This window comes from Scyliorhinus torazame, chromosome 3, assembly GCF_047496885.1.
Source record: "Scyliorhinus torazame isolate Kashiwa2021f chromosome 3, sScyTor2.1, whole genome shotgun sequence".
Lineage (NCBI taxonomy): Eukaryota > Metazoa > Chordata > Chondrichthyes > Carcharhiniformes > Scyliorhinidae > Scyliorhinus > Scyliorhinus torazame.
The window spans coordinates 284,839,448-284,866,182 of NC_092709.1; the positions used below are offsets into that span (position 1 = coordinate 284,839,448).

The following is a 26,735-nucleotide window of genomic DNA, read 5'->3' on the forward strand; positions in this document are numbered from 1 at the left end:
TTAACCAGCAATTTCACATGATTAAAAAAGAAGTTAGAGATCAACAAGCAGTACAGTATATAGAACGAGATCAGCAATTTGAAAAATCAAGAGTACCTCAGGCTGGCGATAGGGTGATGGCAAAGGTGGGGCCAGAGTGGACCAGCTTCCAACCGTGGTGGAATGGACCGTACGAGTTAATTATGACAGGTGGCACATGCGCATGTATTGATACAAAGACAGGGAGTTGGTGGAAACATTATACTCAACTAAAATTTTACAAGGACTTTAAGAAATCTGACAACCACCCGACGGAAGGGGACCATTGTTAAATGTTTTCACAGGATACTACTTACACTCGTTACATTTGTGGAACCATGGGACGCACCAATGGTGAACATAAGGAAGCAGCATGAGCCTACATCCCGGACAATACGTTCTACCAACTAGAGGAATAAGAGAATAGATCAAGAAATCCAATATCTGGAAATTGGATCGAGTCACTTCCACCAGTCATCGGGCACAAGTAATCATGCCATCATGGGGAGCAACTAAAATAGAGCGCAGGGTTTCTGTGCCCCTAGAGAGACAGGCATGCAGATTCAAATCGCTGACAAGGGCTGTGATTGGGTTAAAAGGAGCTGGGACTGAAGTATAGCATGGGAACGTGGTCCTGTATTTTCTCCCATTGGATGGCGATTTGAAAGGGGTTTAAGGAGGGTAGCCTGGTTGCTGAAACCTCTAAACTGGGATTATGAGTTGAGATAGATTCAGAGAGTAATTTAGGTGTTCACTCAAATATCAGACTGGGCTTATAGTCATGCAATGTCACAGAATTGTGCAAATCACATTGGATAGTCAGTCCTCGATGAAACAAAATGAAAGCCGGACTAGAGAATCTTTATTGTCAAGAATTATGTACTCACATAATAGATAGACTTGATTGTACTGAAGTTAGATGTTATCTTAGTAAATGTGGCTACCCAATATCCAAAAATGGTAGAGCCCCAGGTGGGTTCGCCAGAATTGGGAAGGCTAAAATTTTACTACATGATGTCACAATGGTGTACTTAGGGGTAACATATAATGTTTCTGGGTTATTCGAAGTATTACCTTCTAAATGCAGCGGGCATCCCAAAGCTATAGAATGGGATAGAGACCAGCTTCAGGGACTCATTGGTGATTACACGCACCAAATTGCTTGTGAATCCCAAAAAGACACAAAAGAAGCATACAGGGAGATATTGGGGGACTATTTGTAAGTCAAACTCAATACAACTGTCCAAATTGAAAAGCTACTCCTCTTGGGTCTCTGAAAAAGTTAAAAGGGTGCTACGGTATGGACTTTATGGGACCCAGTACCCACTGACCGCCATAGATTTGCAGGGTGAAGGGCTCTTATAAAAACACTTAACTGAACAGCTACGGAGGCACAGGCTAAAGGAGGTTTGTGTGATAACCTAGCCCAAGACCTGCCAGTGGGTGTCTGTGCAAACATCGAGGATTTAAGATTCGGAACTATTCCCCAACATTTATAAGTCTCCCTGTACAAATTACATTTTCTTACCATCCACCGAGATACACATGAATTGGGAGTCACTTGACCAGGTGGGGACACAGAGAAAGGAGTTGCAAAATTTAGCATGGCCACTCCACAGGAGCGCGCAGCTAATGGGATCTTTGAGGACAGTAACAGATTTGAATCATTGGGGACAGAGAAAGGGAGCTGGGTTTACCGAGTTGGTTCTAAGGGATACATAACCCGTAAGGAGGGCCTGACATATGCAAGCACTGCAGAATGCTGCTTAGAATTGAAACATCAGAGTCTCTGCACAAAAACAGCAAAATAACCGTTGACATCTTACCAATAGAGGAGACATTTAATGTGGAGCAGGTAGGCCCCATCCAGTGGTGCATAGTTACTCCAGAGGCAGAGATAATCTCCAGGGCCTTACTTTGTGAATGCACTCTCAGTTTTTCTACAACTTACTGTGGGGGAACTCCACCAGTCCGGGAACATTTCAGGCTACTTGTTTGGTGCCTGGTGGGGTGACTCATTGTGTCTCGACAACACCCCAGGGCAGGTGGTCCGACAAGCCATGCAAAGAGCTACAGAAATTGCTCAAGAGTATATTATGCGCTCCAAAGACAGACACTTCAGGGACGATTACAGGTGAACCTAGCTACCCAGAATGCCACCAGACTGGAACAATCTGGGGCACACCATTGGTGCGATATATTTGTTCCGAGAACGGCAGGGAATCGCTAAACTAACTGGTGGGAAATAACCAGGGTCGGAATGACATATGGCATGGGAATACTGTACTTAAGGACAACCAATCTGTGCTGCCTGCAACACAGTCACACCCCATCATGTACCTTTGGCACCCTTGCAAGTGGAAAGGGGAGAAGGATTAGCGGCTGTTTACAGCAGGGTAGTTTAGGATGCATAGAACATACAGTGCAGAAGGAGGCCATTCAGCCCATCGAGTCTGCACCAACCCACTTAAGCCCTCACTTCCACCCTATCCCCGTAACCTAATAACCCTTCCTAAACTTTTTGAACACGAAGGGGCAATTTATCATGGCCAATCACCTAACTTGCACTTCTTTGGGCTGTGGGAGGAAACTGGAGCACCCGGAGGAAACCCACACAGACACGGGGAGGACGTGCAGACTCCGCACAGACAGTGACCCAGCGGGGAATCGAACTTGGGACCCCGGCGCTGTGAAGCCACAGTGCTATCCACTTGTGCTACCGTGCTGCCCAAATAGCACCCAGATACCACCCGGTATCTGAAGGACTGGCCATCCGAAGGATTCAAAGAGATATTCTCAACACCAAATTAGCCCGTTTGAGTAAAACCAAGGGCCAGACATGAGGGACTGAAGAGGACTGATAGCGGCAGGGAGGGGTGATGGACTGCATCCATGCGTTGAGAGGGGCCATTAAACAGTATGGGAGGTAGGCGATTGATAGCTAGACCCCAGATATCGGACCACCAATATCTCCAATTGCAAGACAACATTCGTGCCTTTGCAATGACTGGACAGTTTAGTTAAGCATGCAGACATGTAATGTGATTGGTTAATTATTCTCGTATACGATGCATGATGTAACCTGAACTGATTGGACATAGATAGCTCGTAACAAATTATTGGTATGTACCAAGTTCTTGTAATCAGATCTTGAAGTAGAACAGTCTATACTATCCTTAAACCTGTGCTTTCTGGTGTCTCAATTTGGAATGCCAATGGCTCTTGCTATAGCTTGTAATAAAGAACTAGTTTTTTTACTCCAAGAGTCTTCATTTGGTTTCTTGTACGTGGAAGAGTGAAATACACTAAAATCGAATACTTTTCTCCACAACACATAGGTTTGAAATTATTTTCCTTAACCCAAGGCCACTCTTGTCCCATTTTATCTCGACCAGCGTTCAATAAACCAATTACTATTTCACAAGTAAATTATTCCATGTTTCATTGAACTTACCCAGTTTGTAAATGAGCCATGCCAAATTACAAGATCCTCGGTGTGAACCTTGGTCTGTGCTCGGTTACTTAATCTTAGATATAATTAAGTTTTTAAAAAAGCACTGGAACCGCAGGACTAGCAGAACATCGAAGTTTCGAACACAAGAGGTCGCTTTCCAACAGCACACTGTTTCTGCTGACTTGTGGCCAAAACAACATAAAATTCATCCCACTGTCCTACATGTTCCCCAGATAACTGCTATCTATCACTTAAAAAAGGCAATGATCTCGACTACTCCCTGTGGCAAAGTATTTCATGCTCCAACAACTGTCAAGACATTCCTACAAACATCTCCAGCCACTTTCAGGAAATTTTAAATTGATGATACCTCATTTTGAATCCCCAAGGAAAAGACTATTTCTCTGTCCAACTTAGTTAACATCTGCATAATTAAAACCTCTGACAAATCTCTTAGCCTTATCTGCTTCAATGGAAATTGTCCCAGTTTCTTTTATAGCTCCTTCTGAGTAGGTGGAGGGATCAATGACCAGGGCGCATATGTTTAAGGTAAGGGGCAGAAGGTTTAGGGGGGTTTTGAGGAAAAACATTTTCACCCAGAGGGAGATGGGAGTCTAGAACTCATTACCTGAAAGGGTGGTGGAGGCCGAGACCCTCATAACATTTAAGAAGTATTTAGTTGTGCCCTTGCGATGCCGAGGCATACAAGGCTATGGGCCAAGTGTAGGAAAATGGGATTAGAATATTTAGGTAGCTGTTTTTGACCGGTGCAGATGCAACGGGTCTTTTCTGTGCTGTAGACCTCTATGACTGAGTAGAAAATTTCAACAGTATATCTGCGCTGGATGGTTTTAAAGTTTTTTCTAGATACAGCATCAAGTGACCTCCCCTACCACTATATCCCACTGCATAAGTCAAGAAAAATGGTGCAATAATTAAGCATCAATGAGATTGAATAATCAGTAATGATTCCTGATTACTGTGCAATACTCAACACCTGTACAAACAGGGAATTGTGAGAAATAGGTGACAAAACAAAATATTACTTGACTAAAATATCAAACCAGATTAGTAATTACATTGTCTCTATTCCTTATTTCAAATTCTCATACTCCGCGATCGTCATGAAAATCACACATCCGGAACTTGTTTTGAAAATTTTATGGACAAAACGTTCCAAAAAGGCATTCCAAAGAACCTGCATGGTGTCTGCTTTCCCCACTGAAATTTCAAAGTGGAAAAGTCATACTCAGACATGATCCGAATACAAGCCATTCAACTTCGCCATTATTAGAATTAAATTGCAACGGTGAATCAACGGTGAACACCACCAACTGGTGCGAAGAAACACAAGGCAGTAAATTCATCAAGCAAAAGTCTAAATCACTACTATTGGAAATGGTGATATGAATTTTCCAGTCATACTTCACAAAGCAAATAATGAACCAACAGTTTCATACCAATACTTTATGCGACAATTGGAAGATTTTAGGAAAATTGGATTATAAATGTATTGGGCAATATAAGGGTTAAACGCCTGGGGTTAGAATTTGTTTTATAATAATCTTTATTAGAGTCATAAGTAGGCTTACATTAACACTGCAATGAAGTTACTGTGAAAAGCGCCTAGTCGCTACACTCTGGCGCCTGTTTGGGTACACTGAGGGAGAATTCAAAATGTCCAATTCCCCCAACAAGCACGTCTTTCGGGACTTCTGGGAGGAAACCGGAGCACCCGGAGTAAACCCACACTGGCACAGGGAGAACGTTCAGACCCGACACAGACAGTGGCCCAAGCCAGGAATCGAACTGGGGTCCTTGGTGCTGTGAAGCAACAGCGCTAACCACAGTGCTACTGTGCAATGGTCATGTTATTTTTTTCAAGAAATCTGGGGCTAGATTCTCCGTTTCAGGGACTATGTCCCCATGCCATCGTGAAAACTGTGGCCTTTCGCGCCAGAAAAACTAGCGTCAAAAGACCACATATTCACAGCCCTGCAGGGGGCCAGCAGAGACTTGTCATGAAGTTCACAGCGCCAGCTGCAGATATGGGCCCCCGCACCTCCGGGTCAGAGGCCGTGCACGTGCAGGGCGGCGGCCTCCAGCAGCAGCGCCGTGCTCCATGGCGGACTCAGACGGAGTCTACAGCCGCCTCGCGAGTTTCCCGAACAGCTGAGACCATATTAGAACCACGGCGTCGGGACTTTGGCCGGTCAGGGACAGAGAATAGTGGGGCGGGCCTCTGGTAATGGCTGCAGGTAGGGGATATACGGCACTTCCCTGGTACGCCACTTTACGGGGGCCGGATAATCGAGGAACTGGCACCGGTCTTGATTCCATGCGTGGAACTGTATTCTCTGCCCCGGCGCCAGATGTGATTTTGGGGTCGGGGTGCGGAGAACCTAGCCCCTGTTCTGCAGGGCCTGGGTAGTTTTAGCAGCCAGAAGGTGAAATTGACAAAGGAGTATGTTTTCCAGTCTGGGCTAATGCATAGTGGTTTGTCTGGGAAATCCCTGGGGAGTTCATGTTCTTTCGATACCTGCAAAGTTAATTTATTTTTTAGCTTGGGGATATGTCAGTGCTGGGTGGATATGTTTATGGGAGAAAGGCTTTTGGAAGTGAAGTCTGATCTGGCAACCCTTTTTGTTTTTGACCACAAGTAAATGCACTTTTCTTTCCCAGTCGGATAGTTTAAAACAAGAGTACTAATATTTTAAACCAGAGCAATCTTCACTGAAGATAAGGAAGAGGCTGCAACAACCCAGTGGAAGCAGCTATTTGAAGATATGCAGCCAGGGTTTGAAGGAGTTCTAACAAGAGCCAGAATCTGTTCTGTAAAGCAAGTATTACTCTATCCCCTGCTGATGTTTAAGCTGGATTGAGAGCTGTATGTTAATTTTCTTCTGGTTTAATGGTAAATTGAGTTGGAATTTTAAAAAAAAAATTTAGTGTATCCAATTCATTTTTTTTTCCAATTAAGGGGCAATTTAGTGTGGCCAATCCACCTAACCTGCACATCTTTGGATTATGGGGGCAAAACTCACACAAACACAGGGAGAATGTGTAGATTCCACACGGATAGTGACCCAATGCCGGGATTGAACCTGGGACCTCGGTGCCGTGAGGCAGCAATGCTAACCTCTGCACCACGGTGCTGTCTTTGAGTAGGAATATTAAGGGGTTATTGTAAACTGCTCTTTTCGGGTGTGAAGTTAAAAAGTTTAATATTGTATTCAAAATAAAGTTCGTTTTAGAAATACCAAATTCCTATTTCTTCATGCAATTAATTACTCCTGCAGCGAATCATTATTTCCGCAGTCTTACAAATAAACTAAAATATTGGGAGTTCCAGTCCAATATCCTAGCCACTGCTGGGGTCTGGTCTGGCATCATAATACTTAGCGCTGGTGATACAGTCTGACTGCACTTATGACTCAATTGAACAGATACCAACAAAGGATATTTATATATGTTAAGCATCAGAAACATTAACTCTCCTGCACGATTGGGATAATGCAGGCAATGCAATGTAGCTGTGCATAAACCCCTAAGGTGTCACTGGCACTTTCTTCCTGAGAAAAATAGACTACTGTAGAATCTTTGGACTTTGTTTTTTATTCTTTCATGGTATGTGAGCGTCAAAGGCAAGGCCAGCATTTATTGCTCATCCCTAATTGTCCTCAAGATCGTGGTGATGCGCTTTCTTGAACCATAGCAAGCCACCTGGTGTAGGTGCACCCACAGTGTTGTTAGAGTCCTCAATATGTTGAGTCTTGAAATGTTGGTGTCCAAGTTCATTATTCACTCTGGTCTGTGATGCAGAACAGGTAGAAATGACATTTCAAAATGTTTGCTCCTGGGCTGCAAGTTCCTCCTGGTTCTCCAACACTGACATGGTCTCTTTGGCTGCTATCGTTTATAAGTGTCTCCTCACATGGAGGAGACTGCTGCATCACTTGAACAATACAGTATCCTGATCTAAGTTCACTTACCAGTCAATATACACATTAGTCAGCACAGGAGGAGGACTGGGATATGGAGTTATTCCCATCTATGCCATTGATTATTTGTGCGAGAAATTTGTGGGCTAAATGGTGTGGGGAAAATCAGGTATTCAATTGCTCCTTTAAGCAGCAATGTTGGAGCCTGTCAACCTTTTTAAGTGGGAAGCTGTAGGCCAGATTTTAGGTGCAGATTTTTTAAATTCATTCAAAGGATGTGTTATTCACCGTCTCGGCCAGCATAGATTTCCCATCTCTACTGCCCTTGAGAAGGTGTGATGAGCTGACTTCTTGAACCTCTGCAGTCCCTGTGGTGTAAGTACACCCACAGTGCTGTTAGGGAGGAAGTTCCAGAATTTTGACTCAGTGACAGTGAAGGAACAGCGATATATTTCCAAGTCAGGATAGTGAGTGGTTTGAATGGTGGTGGTGTTCCCAAGTGTCTGCTGCCCTTGTCCTTCTAGATGGTAGTGGTTGAGAGTTTGGAAGATGCTGTCTCAGGAATCTGGGTATATTCTTGCAATGCATCTTGAAGATGGTACACACTACGGCTGCTGTGCATCAATGGTGTGGGGAGTAAATGTTTAAGGTGTTAGGGTGTCAATCAAGCAGGCTGTGTTTTCCTGGGTGGTGTCAAAAGTTTTTAAATTAATTCTTACAGGATGTGGGCTTTGCTGGCTGGGCCATCATTTGTTGCCCATCCCTAATTTCCCTTGAGGTGGTGGTAAACTGCCTTCTTGAACCACTTCTGTCCTCGTGGTGTAGATATAACCACTGTGCTATTAGGGAGGAACTTCCAGACTTGGAGAGAAGCTTCCAGGTGGAGGCTTTCCCATGTATTTGCTGCCCTTGTCCTTCTAGATGATGGTGGTCGAGGGTTTGGAAGGTGCTGCCGAATGAGACTTGGTGAGTTCCTGCAGTGCATCTTGTACTTCTTGAGTGTTGTTGGAGCTGCAATAATCCAGCCAAGTGGAGAGAATTCCCATCACACTCCTGGCTGCGCCTTGTAGATTATGGACAGGCTTTGACAAGCTGCCTCATGGCAGACTGGTACAAAAAGTGAAGTCACAAGGATCAGAGGTGAGGTGGTAAGATGGATACAGAACTGACTTGGTCACAGAAGGCAAAGGGTAGCAGTAGAAGGGTGTTTTTCTGAATGGAAGGTTGTGACTAGTGGTGTTCCACAGGGATCGGTGCTTGAGCCTCTCTTGTTTGTGGTGTACATAAACGATTTGGAGTAAAATGTAGCCGGTCTGATTAGTAAGTTTGCGGTGACACGAAGGTTGGTGGAGTGGCAGAGTGTTGAGGATTGTCAGAAGATATAGCAGGACATAGATAGGTTGGAGACTTGGGAAAAGAAATGGAAATTGGAGGTTAATCCAGACAAATGTGAAGTAATGCACTTTGGTAGGCCTAACAGAGGGGAAATATACCGTAAATGGTAAAATTCTTAGGGATATAGAAAGTCAGAGAGATCTGGGCATGCAGGTCCACTGATCTTTGAAGGTGGCAACACAACTGGACAAGGTAGTCAAGAAAGCATACGGAATAGTTGCCTTCATTGAATGGGGCATTGAGTATAAATACTGGCAAGTCATGCTACAGTTGTATAGAACTTCGGTAAGGTGGCACTTGGAATATTGCGCACAATTATGGGCACCACACTACCAGAAGGACGTGGAGGCTTTGGAGAGGGTGCAGAGGAGGTTTACTCAGGACGTTGCCTGGTCTGGAGGGTGTTAGCTATGTGGAAAGGCTGAATAGACTCGGACGGTTTTCATTAGAACAACAGAGGTTGAGGGGTGACCTGATAAGAGGTCTACAAGATTATCAGGGTCATGAATAGAGTGGATGGGCAGGCACTCTTTCCCAAGATGGAGGGGTCAGTCACCAGGGGCATAGGTTTAAGGTCTATGGGGCAAAGTTTAGAGCAGATGTGTGAGGCAGGTTTTTCATGCAGAGGGTGGTGAGTGCCTGGAACATGTTGCCAGGAGAGGTTGTGAAAGCAGATACATTAACATCTTTCAAAAGGCATCTTGACAAACACATGGATAGGATGGGTATAGAGGGATACGGAACAAGGAAATGCTGAGGGTTTTGACCAAGGTTGGTATCATGACCGGTACTGGCTTGGAGGGCCAAAGGGCCTGTTCCTATGCTGTATTGTTCTTTGTTTTGGGGAGTCAGGAGAGGAGTTACGCGCCACGAGATGCCTAGCCTCTAGCCTGCTCTTGTAGCCACAGTATCACCATTTAATAATTAATAATCTTTATCGTCACAAGGAGGCTTACATTGCTACTGCAATGAGGTTACTGTGAAAAGCTCCTAGTCGCCATAATCCAGCACCTGTTCGGGTACACAGACGGAGAATTCAGAATGTCCAATTCACCTAAAAGCTCGTCTTTTGGGCCCTGTGGGAGGAAACCGGAGCACCCTGAGGAAACCCACGCAAAAACAGGGAGAACGTGCAGACTACTCCGCACAGACAATGACCCAAGCCAGGAATCGAACCTGGGACCCTGGAGCTTTGAAGCAACAGTGCGAACCACTGTGCTACCGTGCCACCCATGACTAGTCCAGTTCAATTTCTGGTCAATGATAACCCCCATGATGTTGATAGTTGGCGATTCAGTGATGGCAATGCCATTGAATGTCAAGTGGTGATGAGTAGCTACTCTCTCATATTCATTACCTGGTACTTGTGTGGCACAAATGTTACATGCCACTTGTCCATCCGAGCCTGGATATTGTCCAGGTCTTGTTGCATCTGGAAATTCATTGGAGAAGAGGAGACAAATTGGAGAGCAAGGAGGAGAACAAAAGGCATGAACAGTTGAGTGGATCCATAAAATAATTTGATCACGAATTACGTGGACGATTAAATGAAAATTCAACATAATTTAAGGAAAGAGATCACGATCATGCCAAGACAATTATCAACATACTCAAGAGTATTAAGAGTCCACTGAACTAAAGGATGAACATCTATACTTCGATTAGTTACTTGACCATTCGCAGATGCATCTTCACATTGAGGATGGTGCTATCCAGCACATCCACCTTGCTGAGTGGAATGGATATCAAACAGATCTGGCAACTTAGCATCCATGAGGCACTGTGGGCCATCAGCAGAAGCAGTACTGTATTCAACCACAATCTGTAACCTCATGACCTGGCATGTCCCCCATTCTACTGTTATCGTTCAGCCAGGGGAATCAACCCTCGTTCAACGAAGGGTGGAAGAGGGCATGCCAAGAACAGCATCAGGCATAGCTAAAACGAGGTGTCAACCTGGAGAACCTACAACACAGGACTACTTGTAGGACAAACAGCAGAAGCAGCAAGTGATAGGCAGGGCTAGGTGATTCCACAACCAATGGATCAGGTCTAAACTCTGCAGTCCTGTTACATCTAATATGGAATGGCGGTGGAGAATTAGCCATCTAACAGGAGGAGGCTCTGCAAATATCCCCATCCTCAATGATGGGTGATGTCAGCACATCAGTGCAAAGACGAGGCTGAAGCATTTGCAATCATCTTCAGCCCAAAGTGCCGAGTGGATGATTGAATTTGGCCTTCCTCAGAGATCTCCAGCATCACAAATGCTATTCTTCAGCCGATTCAATTTACTCCACGCGATATCAAGAAAGGGCTGATGGCACTGGATGCTGCAAAGACTCTGGATCCCGAAAACATTCAAGTAATAGTACTGAAAACCTTTGATCCAACTAGTTGTCTCCCTCACCAAGCTGCTTCAGGCATCGACTGGCAATGTGGACAATTGCCCAGCAACCCTTTTCTACAAAAAGCAGGACAAAATCACCTGGCCAATTACCACCACATCAATCTTGTGTCCCGTTTATCAGTGATGGAAGGAGTTGTTGACAGTGCTATCAAGCAACATTTGCTCAGCGAAGACCTGTTCACTGTCTTTCAGTTTGGATTCTGCCAGTACCATTCAGCTCCTGACTGCATTCGAGCCTTGGTGCAAACATGGACACGAGAGTCAAACTCAAAAAGGTGAGGTGAGAATGACTGCCCTTGACATCAAGGTAGCATTTGCCTTAGTGTGGCACTAAGAAACACTGGAAAAACTAAAGCCAATGAAATCAGGGAAAATTCCCACCGGTTGGAATCGTACCTAGCATAAAGGAAAATGGTTGCAGTTGGAGGTCAATCATCTCAGTCCCAGGATATTGTTGCAGGAGTTCCTCAGAGTCGGTCCCAAACCTTTCCTCATCCTTAGGTCAGAAGTGGGGATGTTCACTGATGACTGCACAATGTTCAGCACAACTCCTCAGACACTGAAGCAGTCCATGTCCAAATGCAACAAGAGCTGGACAACAATCAATCCGGAGCTGATAAGTGGCAACTACATTCACACCTCGCAAGTGCCCATTCATAATTGACAACGGCCAACAGAGAGAACCTAATTATCTCTACCATGAGTTCAATGGCAATACCATCGCTGAAACCCCACTATCAACATCCTGGGGATTATCACTGACCAGAAATTGAACTGGACTAGCCACATAAATATTGTGGCGACAAGAGCAGATCAGAGGCTAGGAATCCTGCAACAATACCTCACTTCCTAACTCCCAAAGCCTGTCCACCAGCTACAAGACACAAGTCAGGCATGCACTGGAATACTCTCCACTTGCCTGGATGAATGCAGGCCCAACAACACTCAAGAAGCTTGTCACCATCCAGGACAAAGCAGCCTGCTCGATTATTACCCGATCCACCATAAACACACAGTAGCAGCAGTGTGCACCATTTACTATATGCACTGCAGCAGCTCACCAAGTCTCCTTTGACAGCACTTTTCCAACCCAGATAAAGGCAGCAGATGCATGGGAACACAACTTCCAAGTTCCTCTCTTAAGATGCACACCATCCTGACTTGAAACCGTATTACCGTTCCTTCACTGTTGCTGTGTCAACATCCTGGAACTCCCTTCCTAATGGCACTGTGGATGCACCTAGACCACATGAACTAAGGTGGCAGCTCACCACCACCTTATCAAGGACAGTTAGGGATAGGTGATAAATTACAGTCTAGCAAATGATGCCATACCTCAGGAAATAATTGAAAAAAAGTTTGTTACATATAAAAAGTGATGTAACAAATCATGGGATAGTTAAACTTAGATATTAAAAAAGAAAGATCAGGCAGACATCAGGTCAGAGCACAACAGAACAAGATAGTCATTCTACAAAATCACAGCAAGGAAACAATTAGAAATGCAAAGAGAGGAACTGGAATTTTTACATGCTGAATTCAATCCAAGTATCTCACGCACAAGAATAAAAATCACGTTGTACACCCTCAACTCATAAGCATAACTCACCTCCTCGGCCTGAGCAGAAAGTCCTTAAATGTGTATGGCCTCTCCAAGGCAGGGTCTTCTGCCTGTTTGAAAATGAACACAATATAAATAAACTAGTTTATATGAAAAAACACAGGAACTTGAAATGAAGATATATTGGACACATATTTTGTAAGTTTCACTTTAACAGACATATGCATAGTCTCCAAATAATTTTTGTGCAAGTAGAAATTGGCTCAAGTCTGAAAAGAAAAAGACAGGGGCAACCTTTACATGGAATTTTGTAGTCTTTACAGGATTAAGATATTATTAGTCCAATTTCCTGTGATGTTGTCGAGTCAAAATCAAATATCATCTGCAGGTGGAATGGGGTAAGGAGGCAGACTTAATGCAGACACAAGAGTTTCAGAACAAATAGATAGTTAAATAGCAAACATTACAACAATTTGGGAAGCAGGGAAGAAGAGTTGGTTGGAATGCAAAGGTTTTTCGAAATTATTAGTTGAGAAGGTGGGAGGTTAAAACGGAGGAGCTGTAGAGGAACCATTGGGGGAAGGGCCTAATTTCACAAAGGGAAGTTTACATACAGACAAGTTTTTTTTTTAAAGAGGCAAAAACAGATTTTAGGATGAAAAAGTTGACAAAATGTGAAGAAAATATGATTGGAAATGTGCAAAAGCACCAGATCATCTTTAACAATGCAGTTGTTAGTCAGCATGCTGTAGGGTAAAATCAAAATGGATCTGTAAAGACCCAATAATTTACCCCAAATTTATATAATAGCACATAAAGCGGCAAAAACAAATCTAGAACATTTTCATCTTTTACACAAGACAATTTATTTCGATGCAGGAAACTATTTAAATGGCTTCCATGCACATGCCGTGGAAAGCACAATTTCTATCACATTCAGTTGGTATCCCTTAACTATAAATCTGAAAACTGAACACATCCAAAAAAAACTGCGCTTCTTTTGAATTTCATCGACCTTTAGCGCAGGAACCCCCGACCCGAGGTGACAGGACCCTTGTGAATTTCACCCAATCTTCAGCACGGGAAGTCTGCACATCGACACTCTGAACCCTCTCCTACGAGCAGAATGTCAGATAGTGGCAACGGTGTGAGCATATTGCAGGTACCCTGTATTTATTATTCAGTGATACATATTACTTTTCTGTACATTTTATTTACTTTAGGCCATAGCTAGCCAAGGCTTTGGCTACTGCAACGTAAGTAGGCCCAGTCCTCTATGTGGTATCCAAGAGCTGAAATCTAAAACGCAAACAATCCTGAGCATTTCGGATAAAGGATACTCGATCCACACACTTATTTTTCAGCTGTCGAGGAAAGTTTACCCTTAACTATTTCTCTGCATCTAGTGCGGCATGGTCACTGCTTTTGATCAGATCAGTACAGTAAATGTGTCCTGTATTCTTTTTCTCAGTGAATATTGATCTCTGAAAGATCCGGTGACAAAAAAGTGACAAATTCAAACAGATTGAAAAAGAAAATGAAACAGAAATTCTAACTTTGAACAATAAAGGGGAAATTTCCACTCTGTCCTATTAATCCAGGAGAAAAAGCAAACGCTCACCATAACTTTCAATCTCAGAAGAAATGGAAATAAGTACAAACATAAGTGGCTTGTGGATGCAACATTACCAAAAATCCACTTCATAATGGTCATATGAACAGTCATATTCAGATGCCTTGGGCGGGATTCTCCGTCCAGCGATGCCGGAATCGCAAAACTCAATTGGACGGAGAATTGGGCATGAGCCAAACATCGTGGCTGGCGCTGGGCTCACGGCGAAATGCCATGCTCTGGTGCTTTGATAGCAGCGTTAATGCGTTCTACTCCGCACGTACAGTAAACGGCATTGGCATATAATTAATGGACCCAACCCGGTATTCCCCAGGGCCTCCACGATGGTCCACCTCTGCCAGGAAGAATTACCGACGGAAGGGTTCAGCACTGGTTTTACAAATCGGGAAACAGGCACTGTGGCTGCTGAGGGAGGGAGAGGAGGTAGGTCACGTTCCCAGAGGCGCGACCGTGGGCTGCCGGTCCTGCAGCTGGCAAGGCTGGCTGGGGTGGCATCTGTCAGGGAGGAGTAGCGAGGAGCAGTGGTGGGGTCGGGACCAAGAAGTCAAAGCATGGACCACCATTGCCGCAGCCTGCAAGGCAGCCATCCTGCTACACAACCCACTGACCGCCCACCATGGCCCATGGTTGCGCAAAGTCTCACCGGCTGTATGGGTGGCCCCCATCCCCGCACTCCACCGCTCTTCCCCAAAGCCGGGCGTCACTGGCTGACAGGGCACCACATGGTCCACCAAAGGGGGATGCCCACAGTAGTCCCGACAGGAGGGCCCTGGACAGGGACCGTTCAGCGTACCTCTGGCATGGGTAGTGCCAGCCACTGGTACCCATGTCAGCAGGTATGGGTGATGGGGCCAGAGTCCCCCACGGTGCCGGGCAGTGACAGTGACAGGGCCAGGGATCTGGTGCGGAGCGAAGAGAGGGAATGGCTGGGGTGGCTGTGGGGATGGGGACATGCAGTGGCATGGGCTGCATTGCTGGCCTGGGTCACCATGTAGCCCGTTGGACCATGCCTGCCTTTCACCCCCTGCAGACAATGGACTTTGGAATCTAACCAGGAATATTTGCTTTCATCTTCGCAGCCGTAGGTCTGGGGAACCTCGCCTCCAGGTTCACCAACTTTGGGGCCTGTCTGATGGGACGAACATCCTATCCCACCCCGCCTCCACTCCGTCCTGACCGACCACCCCAACCCTCTCGCGACCCCTCCACCGTTCCTACTTGCCTCACTATGGGTTGTGCGCCCTGGATTGGCAGTAACAGTGGGTTGGGTCCATGGGATGGAGGATGATGATGGTCCGCTCTGTGATGAACCCTGTTGCTCCACATCATTTGGCAACGTTTGACTCCTGTCCATGGTAGCACTTTCCACCATCCGCCTGGGTGATCCCGACATACGAGCTGGTCATTCCATCACAGGCTCCCATCAAACACTTGGGGGGGTAGAGCTGGGGATGGGTGCAGGGGAATATTTAACAGTTTGTGCCCTAGCCCCTAACGCTATCCTGTATGCTGCACCGGTGTCAACTTTAATTCGTGTCTACCTTTCTGGCCTTAACACCATGTCCAGGTGGATCTCCAGGCGGTACATTAGAGGTGGAGGCGGCCTGCTGCGATTCCCACCTTGAGGCTTGGGTTACCTTTGGCAGACGTCCTGTGGAGCGACCGGGTCTGGATAGACCAGGCAGTCGCTCGGACGCCTCAGATGGTATGATGTCACCCTGTTCTGCCTGCTGCCCACCTGATGCGCCAGGGACAAGTTTGGGGGCGGGATGGAAAGAGTCCGAGGCACTGCGGTGTTCCGGCATCTCCCCTGCGAAGGTCATCAGCAAGGGTCCTAATACCTCTTCCTCCCTTGGGGTGCCCAACGGCCCCTTGCTTCTCCATGGGGCGGATGTGCAACTGGAGCGAACTCCTGGGGCTCCCCTGCCACTGCCAATCCTGGAGATCCGCTCTTGTCTCAATCAGAGTCTACATGCTCGCGGCCATGGAGCACAGGGACTGTGCCACCTCTCAAGGGATTGGTTCCGGTCATACAGCGCCCAGCAATGCTGTCGATGCCCTCAGCCAAAACCCGTTGTGAATGGGCCACATTCTGGAACACTTCTGTGATGTCCAGGTGGCCCTGGTACATAGTTGTCTTTGACAGGGTAGCCCAGACCTGTGCCTCAGCCACCACCTGCAGAGTGCCACAGGCCTTGGACGTCTTGACTCATGGTCAAAATCTTTGCCTCCAAGGCCTCCACTGCGGATGCCACCTGTGCGGTGTTGGCCTGGGTGGCACCACCTCCTGCCCCTGCAGGAGTTGAACTCCTACAACTGCAGGCTTGGATGGTTGCTGACAACCCCTCAGGTAGTCCCTGGCTCTGTGTCTGCATCTCCATTATCGATGGGACCGTCCCTTCCAGAAGCCCGAGACCAGTCTGGATGGCAGCTAGTCACTGGGGTCGGGCCACACTCCGAGCTTCCACCCGCCCTCGGGGTTTCCTACCTCCATCTGATGTACCACTGCATGCATCTGGTGCGCACTCGATAGAGCCTCTTCACTAACATACCCAACCGAGGTGAGTGTCTTCTGGGGTGGTGGAGGGAATGGAGACAGCTGTGTTGGCAAGTTGATATCATCCCCGGACTGGTGCTCCAGTGTGTCTCAGGCTGGCATTTGGAGGCTCCCTTTATTATCTGTTGCCGCCTCTCTGCTGGAGTCAGCTTGGGGTTGGGGGTCAGGGGACACCAAAAGGGCCCGCCATGTCATCAGGTGATCCTGTAAGTCACAAGACATGATGGATGATTGGATCGTGGGTTGGGGTGGTGGGTGGTGTGGGCGAGCTGATGGTGAGGGGATGGTGGGGTGGGGGCCTTGCCAACCCCTAGGGACACTGCAGTTCAGCGAGGGCTCACTTGGTTGCCCGATGTAAACCTCCGCTTCGGTAACTGCTCTCTCTCCAGGCCCACCGTGATGGTGAGGGGCTGCAGGTCCAGCAATCGTCCCCCCCCCCACTGGTCTTCTCTCTCGCTCTCTCTGTGGTTATGTGCTGCCTTCTCCAGGGTGGTGGTGGTGGTGGAGGGGGGTGGTAAGAGAGACAGAAAGTGCACAATGTTAGGCAGTCAGACACGAGCAGCACAGCGGGTGGGCAGCTGTGGCCAGGGCATCCGGCCATGGCAAGTTGCTGGCCTGTGCTGCAGGCTGGGGTTGTAGCAGACTGCCGATGGGTCTGGTTTGGTCGCCCTCTGGGTTGTTGGCGGGGTGGGGGGGGGGGGGGGGGGGGGGGGGGGGGGAGAGATTAAAGGTCCGTGGGTTGATGCCCGGGCACGGTGCTGCCTGCTCACCCTGACCATCCTGAGGAGGTTGTGCAACTTCTTCCAGCACTGCTGTTCGGTCCTGGGTGGGGCCCACGGCACTACCAGCTGCCACCTGCGCCCAGGCCAGGTGTATGGCTGTGGGTGGCAGCCTCCTTCCCACTCCGGGGAACAGAGTGGCACGCCTTTCCTCCACAGTGTCCACCAGGTTCGCGAGCTCTGCGTCCACAAATCAAGGTGGCGCTCTTCGTGATGCCCCCTTGTTGGCAAGGATGAGTGTGTATGGGGAGTGGAATTCTGATATGCGGTTGCAGCTTGTCAGATTCTCGAACGTTTTCATTGGAATCAATCCAGTTCCATGTGGTGCCGGTGCTAGCCCATTAACGGATCATGAATTGCTCCGGGATCGGCACCAATTTGGTTGTCGTGGAGGTCCTGGCGTCAACACGTAGTCTCTGAAATGGAGAAACACTCCCGGTGGGTAAAACATTATCAAAAATTCACAATGGTCGAAAGAACCACCATATCCAGATAGCTTGTATTCTTCAATAGTTCAACACTGTGAACTAGGCTTCCCAATTTTTCTTCCAATGTGGAACATCCCTTACGTATTTTTGGATTGAACTTCACCTGACATTTCTCTCCACTTGCAAATTTTGCCCTTCGTCCAGCTTCTTGACTACTTCATCAAACCTGACTGCTTGTAACCAGTCGGACCAGCAATGAACTGTAGAAGCACGTCAAACTGGTTAAGATGACTGATGAGATATGGGAACTGGAGTGCAGACGTCAGAGTAGAGAAGGAAAAAGTCAAAACCAGTTGTTGTGATTTGTGAGCTCACTGCAGGGGTGGGGTTGCAGATTTCAGGTTTTATGAAAACAACAAGGAACATATGACTGTCCAGTGTCTTCCAGGTGCTAGGACAATGAGAAAGGACAATGCAGAAAGTGTGCAAAATTGCTGAACAGTTCAGGACATAAGTAAAGATATGTACTGCATATTGATGTAAATAGTGTGAGGAAGACAGTGATGGAGCTAACAAGTTTTTAGTCATAAAAATTATAAATTATACTGGAGATCTTAAGCAGGCCATTTGTGACAAAGGAAAGTGAAAAAATAAAAAGATCACTGAATTCTGTAGAAATCTACAGAATGTTTACATTAACATGGCAGAACATTTGTATCCTGGCCTGGATTTGCAGCTGGTCTATGCAGCTGTCGATGGTTGACCAGATGCAGCCCCCCAACGCTGAAAGCCTGAAAACTTTGAATTCCCAACAGTGAACAGTGTTGCTGGCCCCTCTACAGTTCTCCTTATAACAATTTAGTTCTGTTTGGAGAGAAGAATCTATATAGATAGATGTCTGAAAACAAAGTTCTGAAAACAATCTGTTCAAAGTTTCTGAACAGCAACAAAATTGGAACAGTGGCAGATGATGAGAACCAATACACATCTTTCAAAAGGAATTTGTGAGGTGCTGAATTAGATAGAGAAAACTGTAAAATAGAAGCATAAAATGGTTGCAGCACCAAATGAGGCCATTCGGCCCATCATGTTCCTGCTAGCTCAGTGCGGGAGCAATTCATCCACGACCACTCCCTTTACCCCTTTTTGGATAATGATCCAATTCCCTTTTGAATTTCTCGTTTCATCACAGTCTCAGGCAATGCATTTCGGACCTTAAGTTCTTGCTGCCTGACAATGTTTCTACTGGCTAGTAGAATTGTATAGCAGTTAACAGTTCTGGGGGCCAGTTAGCTAGATAGCTAGCATGGGGTTCAGAATATCACCAACAGCGCAAGCTCAATTACCGTTCCAGCTGAGTTAGACTACCTCCTCACCCTGCCTTGGAGATGGAAAAGCAATGGCAAGCCACCACTGACATAACTAAATGATCAAGGTAGCAATGAAGCATTAGCCAAGGACCTGCTTTTGAGCAGAGCACACATGACATGACAAGGATTTCCTGATCCCACACCGTTTTTCCAGCAAGTTAGTAATCCAGTAGTTTGTGGTTAAAAAGAATTGCAAAATATTTGTGGTAACAAAGGTTTTTTTTTAAGGTATCCTGCGTGGCAAAGTTTGACACTTAAATTAGAGAGACATTGCCGTTTTAGCTGCAGTCCATTCTGCTAACCAACCAGATAACAATTCAACATATTTTTTTTCTAGCAGATATCAACTGCATTAACGATGGAGCCATTGCTAGGAACTTGCATCCATTCCATGTTTTGTACCTAACACTATAGCTGACTCAAAAGGTAAACAACAAACAACAAGTAAGGGAACATAGTCTGAGTAAGAGATTGAAGGGCAGACTAAAGCTGATAAGCAGGATTCAGTCAGGTTTAGGTTGTCTCAAAGTCATGTAAACAATGCATTTTGAGTATCAAAAGTTATATGTGTCCCCAGACTTCAATTTCTATATTAAGGAAAAGTATTTTCGCTTGTGCATAGCAGTTGAAGATGAAGCTGTGATATTTTCCACCAATTTAGAAAATGACAAGATTGACCAGCATACAAATTTGAAGCAAGACGAATGTAAAGGGCTGCAGAGTGACGTGATAAACATCCAGAAGCACATACCATATGTAGGGCACGCCTCACACAGAAAAAGATAAGCGACATGCCTGACCAGAGGCACCTCATGCATGCCATGTGGTAAACAAAATTATTTTTCAATGTACCAGCACTCTTGTGATGGATTCAAGAAAACAGACAATACTCAAACTTTGAATACCTGGTACGCAGACCATCATGTGAACAAACTGCTGAAATTGAACATAAACCATCTTCTCTATAGCCCTGCTAATGGCCAACTTGCAAGCCCCAGGTTTAGCCATCCCAGTTGTTAACACTTGGACGGTCCCATGTTCAGGATTCAACGGTGCATGCGGCAGATTCTACGGCAAAGGCGAAGTAGCTATGACCTTGGGAGGTCAATGGCTGGCTGGTGCCATGAAGAGGGTGCTCTGGGAAAAGGATTTGCATTCACTTCAAATACACGGGGAAGGCAAAGGGAACCCGTTTCATGCTTCCCTTTTTTTGATCAAACAGGGTCAGTACAAACAATGCTCATCAAGACAACAGCGTGAATGGAGATGGCACCACCCGTGTCAACAATTCACTCATTATGGACTTGTGTAAATGGAAGAGGAGCACATGGCCAACCTTGAATTAATTTTGAAAAAAACAGCAGAATTTAGAAGCATTTCTAAATTTGTGATTTTAGAGAAAACAAAGCGGAGTCGAGTTTTATCTGAACAAGGTGGAATCTTCGAAGTTACGTTAAAGAATAAGAAATGTACTATATAGCTGAACTGGAGTCATTGAAGGATACAGTTCATAAGGAGACCATTGTATCTTTTGTAACAGTGCAGGTTCTTTGAAAAAATATTCCATTTGTCCTATTCCCCTGTTTTTCCTCCATTGTCTTGCAAATTTCTCACATTCAAATATTTAACCAATTTTCTTTTGAATGTTATTACCTCTTCAGGCAGTACATGTCAAATTGTAACACAGCATTTCTCCTGGTCAGGCTTTGGGTTTTTCAACCAATTCCCTTCTCTTCCTGACACGTTGACCACTGGAAACAGTCACTCCTTATTGACATGATTAAACCTCGGGTTTTCCACGCCATCTGGGATGGCCACGTCCCGATTACAAAATGGACACTTTGCAAAGAATGCATGGAAAATGGACAATACGGAGAAAACAAGCAGGTGCAGGGTTTGTCTGTTGATTGGAGCCGCAGCTCCCAGACAAGACCAAAACTAAAAGCCATTAGCATACTAATGAGCCATCTCCGGGGACAAAAGAGTAACATTTAATAAAGGATACCAAGGCAGACACCCCGGCGCCAGAGGGGACTAGAACAAAGCAGGCCAACGGCCACCTAGGACACGCCCAGCCATCAGGGCACCCACCCCTTTATTGGAGGAAATCGATAGGAACGATTGAGAAACGGCCCAATTAATTGGGGCCAAGATCAAGGCCTGTGCAAAAGCGCGCAAAGCCCCTTTTGGGTATAAGAAGGATCCCCCAAGAGAGAATCGTTCTCTCGACTCCGGCTCTCACCGAGAAGAGGCCTGCCCAAAAGCTGCACCAGAACAAGTAAGTCCAAGGTCAAGCCACGCTACCAGACAGACGACCTTAGCTGCTCCCCTTCGACCCCAGCAGCCTCAGAACTGAACAATGGCCATTGTTCCTCTGACTGAGTGAGCGCCCGAAGCTAAGTATAGGCTTTAGCAGTAGTGATAGTTTAGTCTGTAGTATTTGTGCATGATTATATTTAATTGCGTGTGTAAATAAATAAACATTTGACTTTGAACTGACTAACTGGTTTATCGAGTCTTTGATCAGTATTCGGTTTGAACCTTCTGGTGGTATCGAGAGGTACCTGGCGACTCTAGAGCAAAACGTAATTAGAATTAAGGAAGGCGACCATATTCAGGACCAAATAAAGAGAAACACAATTAGCAACACCGGGAATGGAGAATTTGGTGCTCTGCCAAAACTCCATTCACTGCCGCGGAACCGAAGAATCCCGCCGGCACGAATGGATGGAGAATTCCAGCCATGGTGTCAACAACAAAATCGCCAGTTAATCTTCGCCAAGGATCAACCAACTCGGGAAGTTGGCAACTCATGCATCTAGCGAGTAGAAAAGAGGATCTCTTAACAACTTGGTGCAGAGAAGCAACATTATGTGTAATGGGAAAAAATCTGCAGAACATCAAAATGGATCCCACCCTCTCCACGGTTAATTCAGGTCATCAGAAATGTTTAACCATTAAACATCAATGTCAAGACCAGGCACTGCAGACATTTGTACCAACGCCCTGAGATTGATTTTCAAAGTCTGTAGGTTTGCTGTCATATCAGGCCATTTGACAAAGCATAGGATTCACTCAGTTCCCAAGCGTGACATGCGAACATCATGCAGTTGCAGCAAAATCCAGGGAAAAGTTATTCCATGAACAAGTGGCACTTCCTACTTTTAACTGATCCAGCTCTAGAGTAATCATGGAACCTTGCAACAGAAAGGATAGCATTTGGCCCATCATGTCTGTGTCAGCTCTGTGAAAGAGTTATCTAATTAGTTACATCCCATCTTCTTTCTCTGCAGTCTCGCAATTTTCTCATCTTCCAATATTTAACCAATTCCTGCAGAAATTGCTTCTATCACTTTTTCAGGCAGTACATCCCAGATCATACATCGCTTTAATAAATAAAATTCTCACCTTACCTACTGGCATTTCTGCCAATTACATGAAAACAGCAGTGGCAAGAAAAGTGTTGACAAAACACACTCCAAATTTGGAAGTTTTAAAGTCATAAAAACTCTTCGTAGTTCACCATCTAACAGCAGCAACCAACTGTTTCAAAAATTATTTGGGTTCCAACTTGGAAAGTCACTCCTCATTGGCCCAGGGCAACTTAAAAGTTAATAATTTTCTGAAAGCGCTGCAGAAAGCTATGGTCGCTGCATCCATCGAAGAAACTCATGTAAACCAGAACTTGCTAAACTCCTTCACAAATGTAAATAACATTCCACAAAGTCACAGGTTCACTTGAATTATTTGGTCGAAACGTCGAATTGGGTTGCCAATTTTCCAAAACACCGATGTGACACATCGACCAATGGAGCAACGATAAAGAAAGGTTATGCTGACAAATAATCTGAACATGAGACAAAATTAAGCACCAGGCTTTGTGTCGTTAACAACTAACAGGCTAACATTTATTTCCATTCATGAATACATGACACGGAAATTAACTTGCACATAAAACGTAAACCTCAACCTCCATGTACTTCCCATGGGGAAGATGTTGAGAAATAAAACCCAAGTAAAAGAATGCAGAAGGGATATAAAATTCAAAATTAAGTAAGCCTCGTATGATACGAACTCAGATATAACTATATTGAGAATTCAGGCAATTTGAAATAATGTAATTTGCTGAGTTGTCTGATATATGAAAAGTGTCAACTTTCTTAGGCAGGGATTATAATGGACTGATCCACCGGTCTGTTGTGTACTTCATGCCAGCAAAATGTCAAAGAAATATACAACAGGTACAAGAGTGCCTGTTTAAAACAGAATTCAGGCAGCACGGTGGCACAGTAGTTAGTATTGCTGCCTCACGGTGCCAAGGTCCTAGGTTCGATCCCAGCTCTGGGTCACTGCCTATGTGGGTTTCGCCCCCACAACTCAAAAGATGTGTGGGGTAGGTGAATTGGCCATGCTAAATTGCTCCTTAATTGGAAAAAAATGAATTGGTGCACTAAATTTATTTAAAAAAACAGAATTCATAGCTGAGGGGCCTGATAAAGCTAGTGCAATTAGTCCTCTTTGAAAACTAATTAATTGGAACTATTGTAAAGATGTATATCCCAAGTCTTTATGGAAATAGGGGGGAAATTGAAGGAACTTGGGCATAGATCTTAGGGGTGGCACAGTGGTTAATAATAATAATGACTTCCGGTGGCGACCATGAGGGAGTAGGTCGCACATTTGGTGTCTCCCGCTCGTGACGGATGTTTTGGACCTTTCCCCCCCCCCCCGACTTTCTTTTGGAATTTGTTTGCGGGGTCGGTGCGAGGAGGAATCCCACCCAATATATGGAGACACAGTGCAGAAGTGGATGTAAGGGAAGGAAGAACCGAATCGAGCAGGCACGTGTAGATTCTGCAGTAAAGGAAAGCATGGCGGATCGGCAGAATACTGGCTCGGCGGCCTAGTGGACCCGATCAAGGAGTCGATCACTCGGGTGGAGCAGAGACTGGAAGCCCAAGATTGGGCGGTCCAGAAGGTGGAGGAAACGGTGGCTGAATATAAGGAACGCCTAACTGCGCTGGAGGCGCAATTAGTTTTCTGGAGCACGAGAAAAGGCTGCAAACAAGGTGGAGAACCTAGAGAAAAGGTCCTGCCGGCAGAACTTGGGATGTGAGGGAACTTGGGAACTGAACTGAAGGATGTGAGGGAACGGATGCAAGGGCTTACATGGCAAATATGCTCGAGACGTTAATGGTGGTTTTCTTGACGCTTGGAAGTGGACAGAGCGCACAAAACGCTTGCAAAGTCGCCACGGGCGAACGAGCCACCGAGGGCGATGGTGGGACGAATGCACAGATTCCTGGATAAGGAATAGATTTTGCGTTGGCCCAAGGAGACACTGAGCTGTAAGTGGGAGGATAACATTGCGCGCATCTATCAAGATCTGGGTGTGGACCTAGCCAAGAGAAGAGCGGGATTCAACCGAGTGAAATCGACCCTTATCAAGAGGAAGGTGAAGTTTGGTCTACTTTATCCAGCTCGTTTATGGGTCACCTATGAAGAGCGGCAATTTTACTTCGAGTCGCCGGATGAAGCAATGGACTTTGTGAAAAGCAAAGGTCTAGATAGAGACTGAGGTGGTTGATCTTTGCTGTAGGGACTCGGCTAAAATTGTTCTTACTCTTGCACTACATGAGAAATGCCTTTTGTAAAGATTTTCGGGTGTTGCGAAGTTTTGTGAGTTAACTTTATATGGGTGGGGGGTGGTTGGGTGAATCTTTGATGTTTTTTCTTTGGGTGGGTTTGGGCAAAGAAATGATCTTGGATCAGAAGACATAGAATCTATATGGGTGAGGGTAAGAAATAACAAGGGGAATACAGCGCTGGTGGGAGTCGTCTAGGTCTCCTAACAGTAGCTTTACTGTGAGACGGAGAATAAATCAGGAGATAATGGGGCATGTAAAAATAGCATTGCTTTAATCATGGGTGATTTTAATCTTCAGCTGATTGGGAAAATCAAATTGGTAGAGGGAGTCATGGGGAAGAATTCATAGTGTGTGTTCAGGACAGTTTCCTTGAACAATATGTTATAGATCCAAGCAAGGATCAGGCTATTTTGATCTTGTAACGTGTAATGAAGCAGTTTTCATTAACATTCTCAGAGTGAAGGAACCCCTTGAAAACAGTGGCCATAACATGTTGAATTAAGCATTCAGTTTGAGAGTGAGAAACTTGGGTTATAAAAATTGTGTTAAATAAGGGAAAGTACAATGGAATGAGGGCAGAGTTGGCTGGAGTGGACTGGGAAATTAGTTTAGCAGAAAAGACAGTTGATCAGCAATAGCAGGCGATTATGTAAAGAGCTCATGACTCGGGGCGGCACAGAGGTTAGCACTGCTGCCTCACAGCGCCAGGGACTCGGGTTCAATTCTGACTTTGGGTGACTGATGTGTCGAGTTTGTACATTCTCCCAGTGTTTGCATGGGTTTCCTCCAGGTGCTCTGGTTTCCTCCCAAGGTTAGGTGGGGTGACAGTGATAGGACAGGGGGTGGCCCGAGGTAGGGTGCTTTCAGAATGTTCGTGTAGATACAATGGGCTGAATGGCTTCCTTCTGCACTGTAGTGATGCTATGATTCTATGGAAGATATATCCTGTGCGGAAGAAGGATTCGAGGAAGGGGATAAATCAACCATGGTTAAGTCAGAAAGTCAAGGATAGCATTAAACAAAAAGAAAAAGCATACAATATAAAAAGACTAGTGGTAAACCAGAGGATTGGGAGAGTTTTAAACACCAACAAAAGATGACCAAAAAAAATGGTGAAGATAATCTATGAGGGAAAACTAGAAAACAATACAAAAACATACAGGAAGAGCTTCTTTAAATATATAAAAAGGAAGAGACAGATCAAAGTGGGCATAGGCCCCTAAGAGAATGAGACTGGTAAATAATAATGGGGAACAAGGAAATGGTAAGAGTTAAATAAATACATTGTTAGTCTTCATTACAGAAGAAACTAATGGCATTCCAAATATGCAGGATAAATAAAGGGAAAGTAGTAGATGTAATATGCTTGGATTTCCAAAAAACGTTCAATAAGGAACCGCACAAATAGCTAATTAATAAAATAAGAGCCCATGGTGTTGGGGGTTACTTTTTGGCATGGATAGTGTGTTATGGGCCAGGGTTTAGAGAACCCCAAAGTGTATCATGGAGTTCACCTGACCCACAACTTTTACTAGATTGTG

The 26,735-nt window shown here is 45.5% G+C and overlaps 1 protein-coding gene across 13 annotated transcripts in view; it reads right to left on the reverse strand.

Annotated features, from left to right (window-relative positions):
* The window catches only part of nedd4l (NEDD4 like E3 ubiquitin protein ligase), a 635,409-nt gene that overhangs the window by 163,225 nt on the left and 445,449 nt on the right, over positions 1–26,735 (reverse strand). For all 13 annotated transcript variants that reach the window (XR_011940295.1, XR_011940294.1, XR_011940293.1 and 10 more), the window contains one exon: positions 12,828–12,889. Coding sequence is in view for 7 of the 13 variants with exons in the window: in XM_072497353.1 (XP_072353454.1) it covers positions 12,828–12,889 (62 nt within the window). In the remaining 6 variants the exon portion in view is untranslated. The remainder of the gene's footprint in view (positions 1–12,827; positions 12,890–26,735) is intronic.